Raw genomic sequence first — 15,126 nt, forward strand, 5'->3', positions numbered from 1 at the left:
CAGCTAACACTTTGTCAGACCCTCCAAATGTATTTGTTAGAGTAACAGTTAACTGTATTTATGTATGTTAAGCTAAAGCATTGACAGTATGAATGCAACTTGTGTTATAATTGTGCCCAGCGCTCCGCGATTCAAGCAGTCCATTCCAGCGCTCCGCTCTAGCACTTCTATCATCTCATGTCTCAAAACAACAACGTGTGCTGGCAGCAGGAGCATGCTGACGGCTGAGCGTGCCCAAATGCTCATCTTCTTAAAAAAGAATCTCCACATTATGTTTTTTCCAAGATGAGCAAGGTAAGGAGAAGGGACGCTGAGGTAGAGCGGCAACATTAAGCTTATTAATGTACCGCTGCCTCTCTGGTAGGCATAGCGTGCTAAAATAATCCTTTGCCATCTTATTATTAGCTAATTATTAGCTAGCTACAGCTAATAATTTTAGCTAGCTAGCAATTCAGTTGTGGAGACTTGAAGGCGCGGCTGTGGAGGCAGAATGACAGCGAAGGAGCGAAGGAGCGAACGAGCGGAGGAGCGAAGGAGCGGAGGGGAAAGCGGGCCTCGTTTCCCCTTTGGGGGCGTGGCTTTCAGATTATGATGCGTTGCACTCTGTCTCTATAGAGCTCACTCAATTTTTGATTATTTTCAGACATTTTCATAATTTTTTTTGGCCATTTCATTAACTTTTGCGAAAATTTTATGAACAATTTATGGACATTTTTCAGCTAATGTCTGTGGAGAACGGTTTTGCCTCCAGCTAGGCCCCGCCCACCAAACATGATACAGTTTAGCTCTATGAGTAAGAGATAGATAAAGATAAACTGACCTACATGCTGCTTTCTACTGTTTACTAACATATTCTCTGGTCTGTCGTCTGTGACGCTGAATGTGACACACCAGTAAAAACACCAGAGAGACAAACCTGTCTGCTGCAGAGCTGCATACACGGCTGGCGATTTGAAAGGAGTGTATTGCCTATTTTTTGTTTTTAAAAAAAACGTACTTGTGCTAATTTCGGTGGGAAAGCTAGACCTACTACTGCACTAGAAAGTGCAGAGATGTCAAACGGTGCCTTCAGCAGCGACATCACACGCTGAGGGGTGTGACAGAGTGTCAGTTTGTCACAACCTGAGAATAAGAACGAGCTGCTGTAGCTGAGCTCGTCTCAGCTCCTGTATTTACAACCCTGTCCTCTGAGTTTAGAGTCCACAGGCTGAACACAATCAGGCACAGTAAGCGTAAACAGCTGTGTGGGTTTGCAGGAGTTTAAAACTCAGCAGTAAACAATAATCTGTTTGCTTTCTCTCTCCATAAAGTCTGCTGTTTGTGCTCTTAATCCCTCGCTCCTCCAGCGTGATGTTTTTCATGAGTTGTTTTTCCCTTTTAGTGTTTCAGATTTTAGTTTCTGCGTCTTAATCTTATCTGCTGAGAGGCAGATTTATGAACTTTGGTTTTAAACACACACCAGGACTGTTCTGATTAAGCTGGAAAATAAAATGCACTGATGCACTTTATCGCATATTTTTCCTTAACAGCAAATGAGCTGCTAATAATGTGCATGTTAGTTAACAACAGGTCAGAACGCCCTGTCCTTGTGTTTTGTGTGTGTGTGTGTGTGTGTGTTTAAGTCTCTAATTAGAGGACTTACAGGGCTCAGCTCAGTGTGTGAGAACCATATTATGATAATTTGAGCCCAAACACAAACTGAACTCTCGTCACATTAAAACATGAAATCAAAGCTCCCTCTCAGCCTCCACCTACAAAGTCCTCACTCTGCGTTTCGTGCTAATCCGTGCTAATGCTAATCCACACACATTATACTCTGCTGCCCTAATTAGGGAGCTATACATAATAATATTTGGCCTTTTCAGCTCTGGATAATAACGAGGATGAGCCGAGTGTAAACACACAAACCCTGCTCAACATATTTTTTATTACTTTGCATAAAATCCTGATATAATTATAGATATGAAGATCCAGAGTGACTCAGTGCTCAAACTGTCAGAGGATGAAACAGTCGTGGATCACAGAGACATCTGATGCCCGAGGAGAGACCTCAATGCTTTATGATGATCATTCAGATATTAATTGTACAAGAATTCATTTTAGATTTAATTTCATTAAACTTGTTTTCTATCAATTAGTATCTTTACAGGCACACGGCTGCCTTTTGTCGTCTTGTTTTAACCCTTTGAAACCCGAGCAAACTGATTTTATTTCCCTTAAAAATATGGGATGAAGGCTGTGAGCAACGAAAGAAGAAATGACCCAAAAACACGAGCAAGAAATTACAAAATATAAAAAAACAGGAAATACATTACAAAAAAAAAGTTACAAAACAAAGAAAGAAGGAAACAACCTGGAAAGAGTGCTTAAAAATATAATAATTGTGTTTTGATATAAACCATAGAGCCTTTTCCTTTTGTTATCAATTTTATATATATATATATATATATATATATATATATATATATCTTCTTTTTCAATTTGTGGGACATTTCTTACCAAGTTACTCATTGCCTTTTTCCCCATGTTTTTGAAAGAACTCACATTAATTAGCTCAGAGTTCAAAGGTTCAAATTCTTGTGAAAGGCGCCTGAAAGCAGCACAAGAAAAGGATCGTTGCTCCAAGTTTCAAAGGGTTAATCAAGCATAAAACCTCCACACTGTCTTCATGAGGTTGAAGAAGTATTCAGATCCTTCTCTGAAGTTACTGTGAAAATACTCCACTACAAGTAAAAGTCCTGCATTCAGAACCTTATTTAAATTAAGAGTACTAGTCCATAGCCATTGGTAGCTGTGTCACCTTCTACCTATGCCAGTCCTCAATGCCTATGTGCAGTTTCACATAGATTGACCACGTCAGTGAGTAGAAAAACGTGGGACAGACAGAATGACTGACTGACAGAATGACACACTGACAGTTTCTGTGATTATGTACAGCATACCATACCATGACTTAGTCATACCAAACATTAGAAACAACACCAACATTGGTCCACAGGGGGAGCCACAGCGATCGGTCGCATTTTAGCCATTGTGAAGCATTTTCCTGTTGTTATAGCGCCACCCAGTTGCCAATTAGAGTTAAATTTCTCCAGTCACCTTGAGGCGTCCTGTTCTACATATCTACCAAGTTTAGTAAAAATCCATATGGCGGTTAGGCCTAGATAAGAAATGAGCTCTCTAGCGCTCCCATTTTGTTTGATGGGCTCAATAATGGAGGGGTCCCCTCAGATTATGTGTGGTCATATGCCTACAAAGTTGCGTGGTGATGGGTGAAACCCTTGAGATGTTCTACACCTTTATGTGATGAGCCACGCCCTCCGCAATATTCATTGCCTTATAGAAGCTCAGTTTTAGGAAGTTTTCCAACTTTTGCCAAGAGGGAACTTTAGATATTGCTCCCTAGATTATGTTCACCCAGTTTCATGCAGATCGCTCAAACTTCCTAGGAAGAGATCCATTTGAAGTGTTTTTCAAAAAATTCAAAATGGTGGAAAATCTATATAAGCAGAAGTTATGGGTTCTTGAGGCAAATGTGTTCCTCATGAGGAGAGGCATCTCTGTGCAAAGTTTCATGTCTCTACGACATATGGGGCATGAGATATGCCCATTCAAAGTTTGACATTTCAATGGGTTGCTATAGCGCCCCCCTTTGGCCAACTGATGTAATATTGCTTCATTGGCATCCTCCCATGACCCTCTACCACTGTGCCAAATTTCACATGGATTGACCAAGTCAGTGAGGAGAAAAACGTGGAACAGACACACACACACACACACACAGACAGTTTTCATCATTATATAGTAAGATGTATCAGCAAAACGTACCTAAAGAACTTCAAGTAAAAGTACTGATACTGTAATGCAGTTTTCCTATCTGATGTTTTTGGATTAATATTCCTAAATGTGTAAGTTACATTTTACTGCTGGATGTTGAGAGTGCTCATTTTAACTCCTGTGTAAAACTGTGTTGCAGAAATATTTATTTTAGATACCTTAAAAAAAAATCAATATTATTTTGAAGCTCCAGTGTCAGGTTAAGGGGGATATAATGGCAGAAATGGAATAGTATATTTCATGTAAGTATAATAAGTTTGTTTTCTTTTGTGCATAATCACCTGAAAATAAGAATAGTTGTGTTTTCATTACCTTAGAACGAGTCGCTTATATCTACGAGCAGGTCACTGAACAAACCAAACACTGACTCTAGGGACATTCACGTTGTCATGTCAGCCACCGTAGTTATCAGAGAGAAGACACCCAGAAGTTATTGTAAAGAAACATTGTGATTTGGTTTATTAACTGTTGGGTCGTTTAATATACAGCAATGCATCATGGTCTTTAAGATCATCATATGTCTGTGGCGTGGCTGTCCTGTGAGAACCATGTATCTCTAAAGAGTCAGAAAAACAGCCTGTTTTCAGCTTTGTGACGACTGTTCAGCTGATCCAGGAGGGTTTTAAAGAGTTTATTTAGCTGAAGAAGTAAAGACAGTAAAATGTGTCACTTCAGACAGACAGACAGACAGACAGACAGACTCACCTGAGGGTCAGACAGGTAAAGAGTCTCTGCAGGTGTTGTTGTCTCTTCGTCCTCTGAACACGAATCAAATCCGTCCTGGTTGTAATAAACTTCTGCAGCCTGAGGGTCCTCCGGGATGTCTGCGCACACACACACACACACACACACACACACACACACACACACACACACACTTGTCCATCACTTGTTCACTAGGTTATCTTTAATTTAAAGGTCCAGTGTAGGATTTAGGGGGACATGTTGGCAGAAAGAAAATATAATCAACTGAGTCTCACTCCAAAGTCGTCCAATTCCGGCACTTGGTCAGTGACTTCCAGCGTCAAACACTGACAAAAAAAAAGCTGTCTTGTCAAGTCAGCATGTTGTCTTGTTGTTGTTCAATGGCGACCGGCAGCGTCAGGGGGAAAAGTGGCGGTACAACAACTAAGGTTAAGGGGGGGAAATGTCTAATGTCAACTTTCAGAAAGAGGTCTGGTGTTCACTTCCTGTAAGATTGTAAAGCCAAACCCTGTTCTTTGTTCCTAAACCCAACCACGTGTGTTCTTGAAGGATAAAAACGTCAATTCACAGTGTTGTACCGACGTAGTGCTTTTATTTTGAAAGAGACTGTATCAAACTGTACATTTCCTGTGAAAACAGAAGTGTATTTTGAAAACAGACAATGCATGTAACAGGCTGAAGTTGACACGGCGTCCCAGAACGTCAACAACCAACACACCCAGGGTACCTTGGACGTCATATGTGGACGTGGAAAGTCCATGACCAAACGTGGACATGTGACGAGGTCGCAGTGAGAATATAAGTATGTTTTCTTTAGTGTATTATCATCTTAAAATAGGAATCATCATGTTTTTGTCGCCTCACAATGAGCCGTATATATCTCTGCAGTCCTCATTTGCACAGCTCGCCATTTTGCACCGCCATGTTTCTACAGTAGCCCAGAACAGACAAAGCAAACACTGACTCTAAAATAGGACCGTTAATGTTTTCATGACGGCCACAGCGGCCCCTCTGACGAGCCAAACAGCGCAGTAGAAACACTGATCTGTGACCTCACTGCTCGATCTTACACACTGCTCATTTTAAAATATCTCGTATCCAATCAGACCCATATTAAGCACACTCTCATTTACACTCAGTCACAAAAACACACCAACAGTGAACGTGTCGATACCTTCCACTTTGGGATCATCGTTACAGGTTATAACTTCACAAGTCATTAATCTGCAACGACCTCATTATTCACACACTGAGCTGTATTTGTGGAGGTGTACAGTATATAAAGAGCAGCCAGAACCTAAATGTGTCTGACACACTGAGGAACTGTGTAAAATGAAGAGCAGACGTAAACGAGTCCCCGAGTCTTCAGTCTTGATGGATTTCATTTGTCACTTTTAACAGGCTGATAATTATTCCTGCTAACGAGCTCTGAGAGTTTTAAAGATGAGGATGTTTAATTCATGTGGCCCTCTGAGGGCCCGACAGAGTCTCTTCTTCCCCCGTCAGCCAATCACACAGCTGGGCTCAGACAGAGGGCGGGGCTCTGGGAGCAGACGCAACGGGGATTGAGAGCTGAATAAAACAAGTCCGAGACTCACATGTTGCTCAGGTCGTATCTGTTGTTATATTACATTACACTAAATGTCTCCAGACTTGGATGAGTTCAGTCAGTGCTCTACACGTGACATCAACTGGACTGGATTCACACTGAGGCTCAGGTGTTGTGTCTGTTTGTGTTGAAGCTGAAAACATTTAGTGAGATCGTCGAGGCTGTTGAACATCACGCTAACAGTTTGTGTCTCGGAGGAGTTTCGTGTCTCGTGTTGAAGCTCCTGAGGATGGAAACAGTCTGAGGAGCAGAGAGCTGGAGGAGAGATCTAAAATAAGATGCTGACTGTCTGAAAATAATGTCGTCAGTGAAGTCTGTTCTTAAACTAGTCGTGTCTCTGTGGACACGCTCCTGGAGGATTTTATCATTAATATAAACCAAATGATAAAGATCTGTTTGAGGATATTATCCTGTGTAAACAAAAAATGTTACGTTAGGACCACATCAAAAAGTGAGAACAATTTTAAAGGTGAGAACATTTTGAGGGAGGTGAGGACATTTAAGGAATGTCAGGACTGAGGACAATTTTGGGACATTTGTAGAAACTCAGGTGACATTTTTGTAGAGTGACAACATTTTGATGAGCGAGGACAACACAGTGGGAAGTGAAAACTATTTGGAAAGTTACGATGTTTTTGGACGATGACGACATTGAAAAGTTTGTAAATGTGAGGACATTTTTTCTTAATGTAAAGACAATTTTGGCGGAAATAAGTGCTTTATTTATAAAATGGAAAGATTTTGGAAAGGAAATAAAGTAATAACTAGGCCAGCTTTGCAAAGAAAATTTTGGGAAATTCTATATATTCTCAGAAAATGGAGACACTTTGGGGAAATTGGGTAATTTTGGACATTTATGTAAAGTAAGAACATATCCAACAGTGTGGACATTGAACAGCAGGTTATTTTTGAAAACTGAAGCCATTTAAAGGCAGGAGGACATTTTAAATATTTCATTTTTGTAAAGTGAGCACAGCTGGAAAGTGAGGACACTTCTGTAAATGAGGACGTTTTTAAATGGAGACATTTTGGGGGAAATCAGAAACTGGGGACGTTTCCTATTCGACTATGGATTCATCACCCTCCTTAAATCAAACCATCTCTACGGGGTCTAATCGCCAAAGACTTTCCACATTCTTATTCATTTGTTCACGTTAATAAATATTCTTTTACCATAAAAACGTGTCTCTCCTGTTTGAACTGGAAAGTGAGGACATTTTTGTAAATGAGGACATTTTTGTAAATGAGGACATTTTTTGCAAAGTGAAGACATTTTTAGTGGAAATGACGCTATTGAAAAATAAATTATTTAGAAAAGAGTGACACTGTCTGGGAGGGGAGCCAGGGCGTCTTTCCAAATTGGGATAGTTTTGAAAAGTGAAAACAATTTTGGAAAATTATAGATATTTTGGGATAAATGGGAAAACTTTAACACTGCGTGGGCGACCAAACTGGTTTCCCCTTTGTGGATTAATAAAGTCATCTAATCATTTCATTTTTTAAAGTGAGGACATTTTGTGCGGCCATCTGTTTTAGGCGTCAGGTTTGTTCTGTGTTAACGAGGGTCCTCACAGGGATAGAAGCAGAAACTAATTGTGTTTTGTGTGTGAGAAAACGTGAAATTAAAGTCGCTGAAAAACATTTCTAGCATGACGACTTAAAATTTTAATTTCTTCCCAAACTGAGCTTTTATTTTTCGTTTGAGTGTTTGTCTCTGAGCAGCAGGAGAAACTCTGCTCTCAGGTTTCATCATGTGTCCCCGAGCACTTTGATGCAATCAGACTTCTGTAAACTCAGTAATGAGCTAAAGCTCTCATCAGTGTTTCCCTCCGACTTTAATTCCATGTGGAGCTTCACTCAGAGCGTCTGTTTGTCTGTTCGTCAGAGTCTCGAACATGAACTCACCTGTTCACCTGTCGGACTCACTCAGTCACACAGAGCTGATCACATCAAACTCTGAACATGAATGTTAAATTAATTTTAGATGAGACGTTTGCTGTGACTGCTGGAGGGAGGAGAACAGACCGACCCTGTTTTTCAGAAATATAACAACATTAAATTAACTTTTGTTTTCATCATGTGAATCTATATTTCCTGTGTTTAAAGGCCCTCCAGGCTCCTCACAACTCACAGGGAAAAAATCTAAATTACATCTGCATCCTCAGAAAACTTAAAACAAGTGGCTGTTTTCAGTCCAATAACGGTTTAATAGAAAGTCTTTTTGTACTAAATATGAATTTATTTTGGAGCTCCCTGCAGGAGCGTCTGGCTGGCTTCTGTTCTCCAGCTGTGAGTTTCACACATTTAACGTCTCAACAAACTTGAAAGGATTCATTTCATAATCAGGCCTGTTAGATCTCACATCAGTGGAGCCCAAACTGTGGTCCAGGGACTCTGAGAGGCCTCCAGGGACTTTGAGAAGTCTCCAGGAGACTCTGAGGTCCCCAACGAAACATCAAACACTCTGATTTCACCTCACAGATGTTTTTTTGCATCAGACTTGAAATTCAGACAAGAAAAAGTTTGGACAGGAAACAAATTAATCTGAGGACATTCACTCAAGTTCTGTACTAAAGTAAGTGTTTCAGGTATTTATACTTTGAGTATTTTCTTTTCGTGCCACTTTTGTGCTGATATTTTTACACACAATGATTTAAAATAAACTCCCAAACAGTTCATACAACTACAGTTGAAGAGCATTAGTCCATTAATCAGTTGGTCGAGTGACAGAAAATGAAAGTGAAACTATTTGATGAACACTTTTCATGTAGAATCTTTAAATGGTCCCAGCTTCACAAACCTATCCTGTGAAGGATGTCACAGTATATAGTGTTAGTGATGATGTTGAGATTAAACAAATACTGTGAAGGTGTCACTATAATAGTAGTTTTAGTAAAAAATAAACATTTAGATTTTTTTTTCCTTCTCCCTTTTTTGGCGCCCCCTATGCTGCCGATGCCGCAGGTCGGCACTGGACACACCATCGATATCACCAGTCTATCACCCGTAACACTTTCTATAAAGACCACATCTATAATATATTATGAGGCCATTCATAGTGAATTATAATGCATTTATAATGCTCAGTGACTGCGCTCATATACACACATGATGCTTCTTAATGCACAATATCAACAGTAATAAAACATAATAAATGTGACCTCATAATTTGTCATTGTATGTGTTGAGTAAAATGAAGTACATATTGATGCATCTATAATAATGCATGCTTCATTATAAAGTCTCATTGTTGGGGTTCAGTAAGATGTGATGCAGTTTCATATATTTAAAAGAATCTATGAGTCATCACAAGTGATAAATGCATACCGTATACTGGAATACCTTGAAAAGACTAAAGTATGACACCCTCCCATGTCTAAAGACAGTTTCCATCAGCCTGTTTAGATGCACATCTAGAAGTATCTCATCGGAAAATTATGATGGAAACGCCAAAATTCGAATTAAAATCCCCTGATTCGCACAAACTAAAATACGCTGATTCGCAAAACGGGGGATGGAAACAGTTATGTTCGAATTAAGTCTGACGCAGCGCACCTCTCTCCATGGTGATATCCACACTCCAGGTCGGGAAGGCGGTAATGCATTTACAAGCTGGTTGCCAACCACCAGAAAACGTAGAAGAAGAAGAATGCGAGACTTGTTTTGTTTCCAGTTCTGCGGAAAACTCGTGCAAGTTCATAGTTTTCACCAAAGTCCGTACATTTAATGGAAACACACAGGATTCGTATTTCTTTTAATGCGCATTTCCCAATGATTCCAATCACTTTGGATGGAAACATAGCTAATGTGTCATGAGTCAGAGAGCTTTTAGTCACAGAATAAGATTTGGGGAAAGACTGGGGATCTGACAGAGTCACTATCTGTGAGACTGTTAGCTTCAAAAAGGAAAATTAAAGTGGACATGTTTTTGTTGCCCTCAAAATCTCCAGGGAGTACGCTTTATGATTTAGTTAGCCTACCCATCCCAAACAAAGTTAGCCTGCTTGTAAGCTAACGTTAGCTACTTGAATGTTTGCTATTAGCCTGCAAGCAAAGCGTACATTTTAGCTGAAGATTTCTAGCTTCACTCATGTGAATGGTTACAAGATGTGATTTTTTAAAGCTAGTAATCTTAAGTTGGAACATATGGTTAGCTCGTAGACTAACAGCAAACATTTCAGTAGCTAGCGTTAGTTTTCAAATAGTCTCTACGGTGGTTAGCTTTCTAGCTATAGCATACTTAGGCCCTGATCACACAGAGAGTGTTTAGCAGCTTGTGGCAGCTTTTTGTGATTGTTTTTAACGAGAATGAAGCTTTTTGCTCGCTGTTTTGCGTTGTGATGTGCGCTCTCCGCGCCCGGCCTCTGAAGCCATTTTTGGTCAAAAAAGCTCTCAATCTGCCTGGAGCCACAAAACATATTCAAACCTTATAATGAAGGGAACAGTAAGTCAGGTCTAAATGAACCTTTATTAATATGTTGTACAACACGGTGGCTCCTCCGCTGTGGGCCATTTGACTGTTTGGTACTTAAACTTTGCAGGGTTGGCAGTAAAAGCAAACAAATATGTCCACGCACTGTTAAATTCTCTACTGTCCTTCAAGACTTATTTTGATCTGGAATCCATAGATAGCTGAGCTAAGAAGATCTGAGACAAGCCATCGCTCTTAAAAACTTTTTTTTTTTTTTAATTCTGTGAATAAGCTACATTTTACAATGCAGAATATAAGAATCACTTTAGGCCCACAACAGTGAAAAAAATTAAAAATTAGCCATTATTAATCTCTATATAATTTTTTTCCAAAGCCACAGGGAGCCACTGGAGAGGGGCTCCAGAGCTACAGGTTACCTACCTCTGCTCTGCTATGGACCATCACAACATGATGGCAAACATGAAATAACAACTGGTCCTCCGTCACCTCAGCATCAGTGGCGATTGCTCTAAGACTGCAAGGGAAGCTCAGCTTCCCCTAAAATGTCAAAAAATAAGTGGTCAAATATGTACTGTTGTGTTTACATTTCAGTGACTAAATATGCGCAAGAACGCGTTCAACTTTTGTTCAGAATCAGCTACTTATCACAGGTCACTGACGCGATTTCCTTCTCATTCATTCCCGTAGCGTCACAGTGCATTAAACAGTGGAAGCTCAGCGTCCAAAGACTTCAATGGGGAAGCATAGAGTGGGTTATTCCACTGCAGCGAAACTAGACAGTCATTGGATAAATGCTCGGTTTTGTCCCGCCCATCGAACGCTCAGCGTCTCTGGGGGTCTGTGGGGCAGTGGGCTGGCCTTGGCTGGCCTGGACGCTGGGCTTCTGCATGATGATTGGATGATCTGTCTGAGGCTGAATCCCTTTTTGATTGACAGCGAAATGAGCGAATCAGCGATCTTGAAATATAAACCACCCCCGGAGCATTTTTCAAGTTTCATTCCGTTGTTCCAAGTTGATCTGGAGACTTTTCCAATCCTCTTAGTGACTTTTTCTGTGTTAAAAACGACTAGTGACAAATCTAGCATCTTTTTCTGGTGTTACTGGAGACTCTGACTTCTGTCGCTCTGCAGTTACTGTCCCCAACGAGCAGCGGGTGCTGCTGTGAGCCCCTCCACCGTCCCAAAGCACTCACAGGCGGTCACACTAGCCTCGTGCAGCAGCCCCAGAGGGTAGAATTTACGTATAAATAAACGGACACATTTTATGATGTAGGCCGAAAATGAGCTTCCCCTCCTTGAAAGACCAGCAGCCGCCACTGCTCAACATCCCAATCCAATCAATAACCAAAGAGTTTAATGGCTGACAGTTAAAAATACCTCAGAGAGACAATGGACAATAGACTCAGCTTCAACCAGCACTCTAATAACATCCATCAAAGGAGCCACCAAACACTAACAGGCATCCCTGACCTTACTGGACTCTATGTTGACCCCCATCTCCTCCTATTGCTGTAGCAGAGCATCATTCAGCCCGTCCTCCTGCTGTTCCACCTCCGTCTTTAACATGTTATCTCTTACTAATCACATCAAAATCCCAGCACAATCATAACTGGCCTCCTCACACCCAACATTACAGCGCTAAAGAACTGGTTCACTGCACACAATACAACGTCAACAGGACAGGACACGACTCACTCGTCAGTCACCACCTCTGACTGCCCAGTGATGGGCGGACCGACTCTTTTCACAGTCGGTTCAGCTGATTCATTTCCAGTTTGGATATTTTTTGTAAAAAATGACATCAGTCTCTCCATAACTTGTAAATATTTTTACAATTAGGAATGTAAGAAGCACTTCAGGCAAACAACAATGAAAAATGAAGATTAAAAAAAAATTAAAAAGACTTTTTTCATTTCCATAAAATTGTTTTGTCAAAGAGCTGAATGTGGCTCCAGAGACTCAGGTTGCCTTCCCCCTGGACCATACGCTTCCAAACCCTGCGTCACCAACTGCATTATCATTTGCCAAAACCTAATACACACACAGTGAAGCTGGCAGCAACCACACACTGCACAGATGGAGTGTGTGTAGCACATAAAAACACAACTCTACTCCACTTATGTGACGTTTCATGTCCTTGCCACATGTAATTCAGCCGATAATGTGCACTGTGTCCGTCACTGTATGTTGCTACCGTGTGCTGTTGTCTGATGTGTACGCTGCTGTGGAAGGAAAAAGGGGACAATAAAGGAACAATGAAGTCTGGAGTCTAAGAGTCTGAGCCATCCGTCACAAGTGACACCAGATTTAATGAGATTCATGGCTTATGGCCTTTTTAATACCCGACAGCTCCTGGAGGATTTTCTAGATAAACACCTGATTGAGTTGCTTGAACTCGGAAATCTCCGGAGAGTTTTTCTGCCTCAGATCAGCTGTAAATTTCATTAGTTTCGGCTTGCTGGCTGCTAAGCTGATTCAGCGACAGAGAACATGACAGTTCATATTAATCCGAAGACAAATCATACCTGTAAACTGATGAAAGTTATCAGAGTTTATTAAATCAGTGTGATGAGACACATTAAGTGTAATTCACTGTCCAGTGTCAGGAGCTGATCTGAGCTTCAGGATCAGGACAGGTTTCATTAAACATCAGGAAGTTCTGATCACGAGGATGTGATGTTAATGAGACTCGGTGATGATGCTCTAATGAAAGTTCAGTCGGGAAGACGATGCTTATGTCTTTAAACTATTGTTCATAACATCCAGCACTCACTCGTTGCACACATCCTCACTCATATCTTTCTGTCATTATCGGGGCTGTCAATTGTGACATCAGCTGTTCTCTCAGCTGATCACAGTTAACTAACAGCACAGCGATGCACCCTCTCTGTTAGCCTATCATCTTACTGCTTCTTGTTTTGAATATGGTTCTCTTTCATGCAGCAGTTGTGCTCAATCTCCACCTCCCCATCATCGCAGTGTCCTCGCAGATTCATCAGCCTTATCAGCCTCAGAGTCATCAGCCACCATGAGCACCAGTGTCTAGATTGATCTTGCTCGATTGCAAATCAAGGCGCCAAAGTCTTTCTGTCAATTCATCTTTATCGTATGATCTGTTGATCTGTTGATCTGTTCACCTCCGCTCTGTATTAAACAATCATCTTTATTTCATTCACCTGGTCTCTCCTGATTGAAATAGAGGAGTGCATCAGAGTTGCAAAGTGAGAACAACTTTAAAAGGTGAGAACATTTTGAGGGACATGAGGACATCAAAGGATTGTCCGGACCTTTTCCTTAATGAGGACAAGTTTAGACCATTGTGACATTTGTAGAAAGTGAAGTGACATTTCTGTAGAGTGACAACATGTGATGAGCGAGGACGATTTAATTGGAAGACATTTTTTTTTACAAAGTTAAGATGTTTTTGGATGAAGTTAACAGTTCTGTGAAAATGATTAAACATTTGGAAAGTAATTTTTTTTCAAAGTGAGGACATTTTAGAGGAAATAAGGGCTTTTTTTAATGAATGAGAAAGTTTTCAGAGCGGAAAATTACTTTTAAAAAGAGGGTATTTTATCAAAAGTGTAAGAGAAGGTAAACATTTCCTTTTTCATTTTTAACTGTATCTATTACCATGTAGTAAAAATAAACTATGACCTTGTATGTGATGATGTTTTTCTCACCGTGCAGCTCTGACTCTGACGTCTCGCTGTCATCCTGCTCCATGATTGGCTGCGACCCTCCTGGTGACTGGTGGTCCTGGATGCTGATTGGCTGACTGTGACAGGCTCCATCCTCCCTGCTCTCCTGTTGTTTGGAGGAAAAGAGCTAATTGACTCGTTTTAAGTGAAACCCAGCGGAGTTCAGCTCACTTCAAACGTCCACAGACTCAAAGAGAGGAGAGAGTGAGAACTGGAAACGTTCAGAGACGTTTCAGCTGTTCAGGACTAATTAACCTGCCAGAGGATTAATTCAACAGAAATCCATGAAGAGAAGCAGCCTGTGGTCTGCAGCTCGACAATATGACACAAACACGGGGGTGGGAGGCAATTTAGTGCATTTACTGTACTGTTATGTAGTTTACGAGAGTATTTTCATCTAATGCAAATGTATCTTTCTCCTCCACTACATGTAGTAAATATTGTACTTTTTACTGCACTGCATCAGTAATATTAATCCAAAAACTAGTACTTACATTTTACATTGTACTGTTTTCACAGTGTGAGATTAGTACTTTAACATCAGTAAAGAATCTGAATATGTCCTCCTCTTCTGTATAAATGTGTAACTGTGCTTAAAGTCAGTGAATTCATATTTTCTTACGTTCAGAACATCCAGGCTGACTTTTTCAAAATGGCGGCTCCTCAGTTCTCTCCTGCGAGTGTGAACCTCCTTGTATTTCTCCTCAGCCAGTTTCCTGCAGAGACACAAACCAACAATGTTAGTAAACAGAAGGATGTTTTTTGGTGGGCGGGGCTTAGCTGGAGGCAAAACAATTCTCCACAGACATTAGTGATCACTGACCAACGGGACCAGACTGGCC

At 40.7% G+C, this 15,126-nt stretch overlaps 1 protein-coding gene across 2 annotated transcripts in view; it reads right to left on the minus strand.

Moving 5' to 3' along the window:
• nek11 (NIMA-related kinase 11) overlaps positions 1-15,126 on the minus strand; it is a 117,303-nt gene that overhangs the window by 34,071 nt on the left and 68,106 nt on the right. For both annotated transcript variants that reach the window (XM_049583403.1, XM_049583402.1), the window contains exons 11-13: positions 14,907-15,000; positions 14,267-14,390; positions 4,543-4,661 (exon numbers count right to left, since the gene is read on the minus strand). In XM_049583403.1, the coding sequence (XP_049439360.1) occupies positions 4,543-4,661; positions 14,267-14,390; positions 14,907-15,000 (337 nt within the window). The remainder of the gene's footprint in view (positions 1-4,542; positions 4,662-14,266; positions 14,391-14,906; positions 15,001-15,126) is intronic.

The sequence above is a fragment of the Epinephelus fuscoguttatus genome, linkage group LG8 (assembly GCF_011397635.1).
Source record: "Epinephelus fuscoguttatus linkage group LG8, E.fuscoguttatus.final_Chr_v1".
Lineage (NCBI taxonomy): Eukaryota > Metazoa > Chordata > Actinopteri > Perciformes > Serranidae > Epinephelus > Epinephelus fuscoguttatus.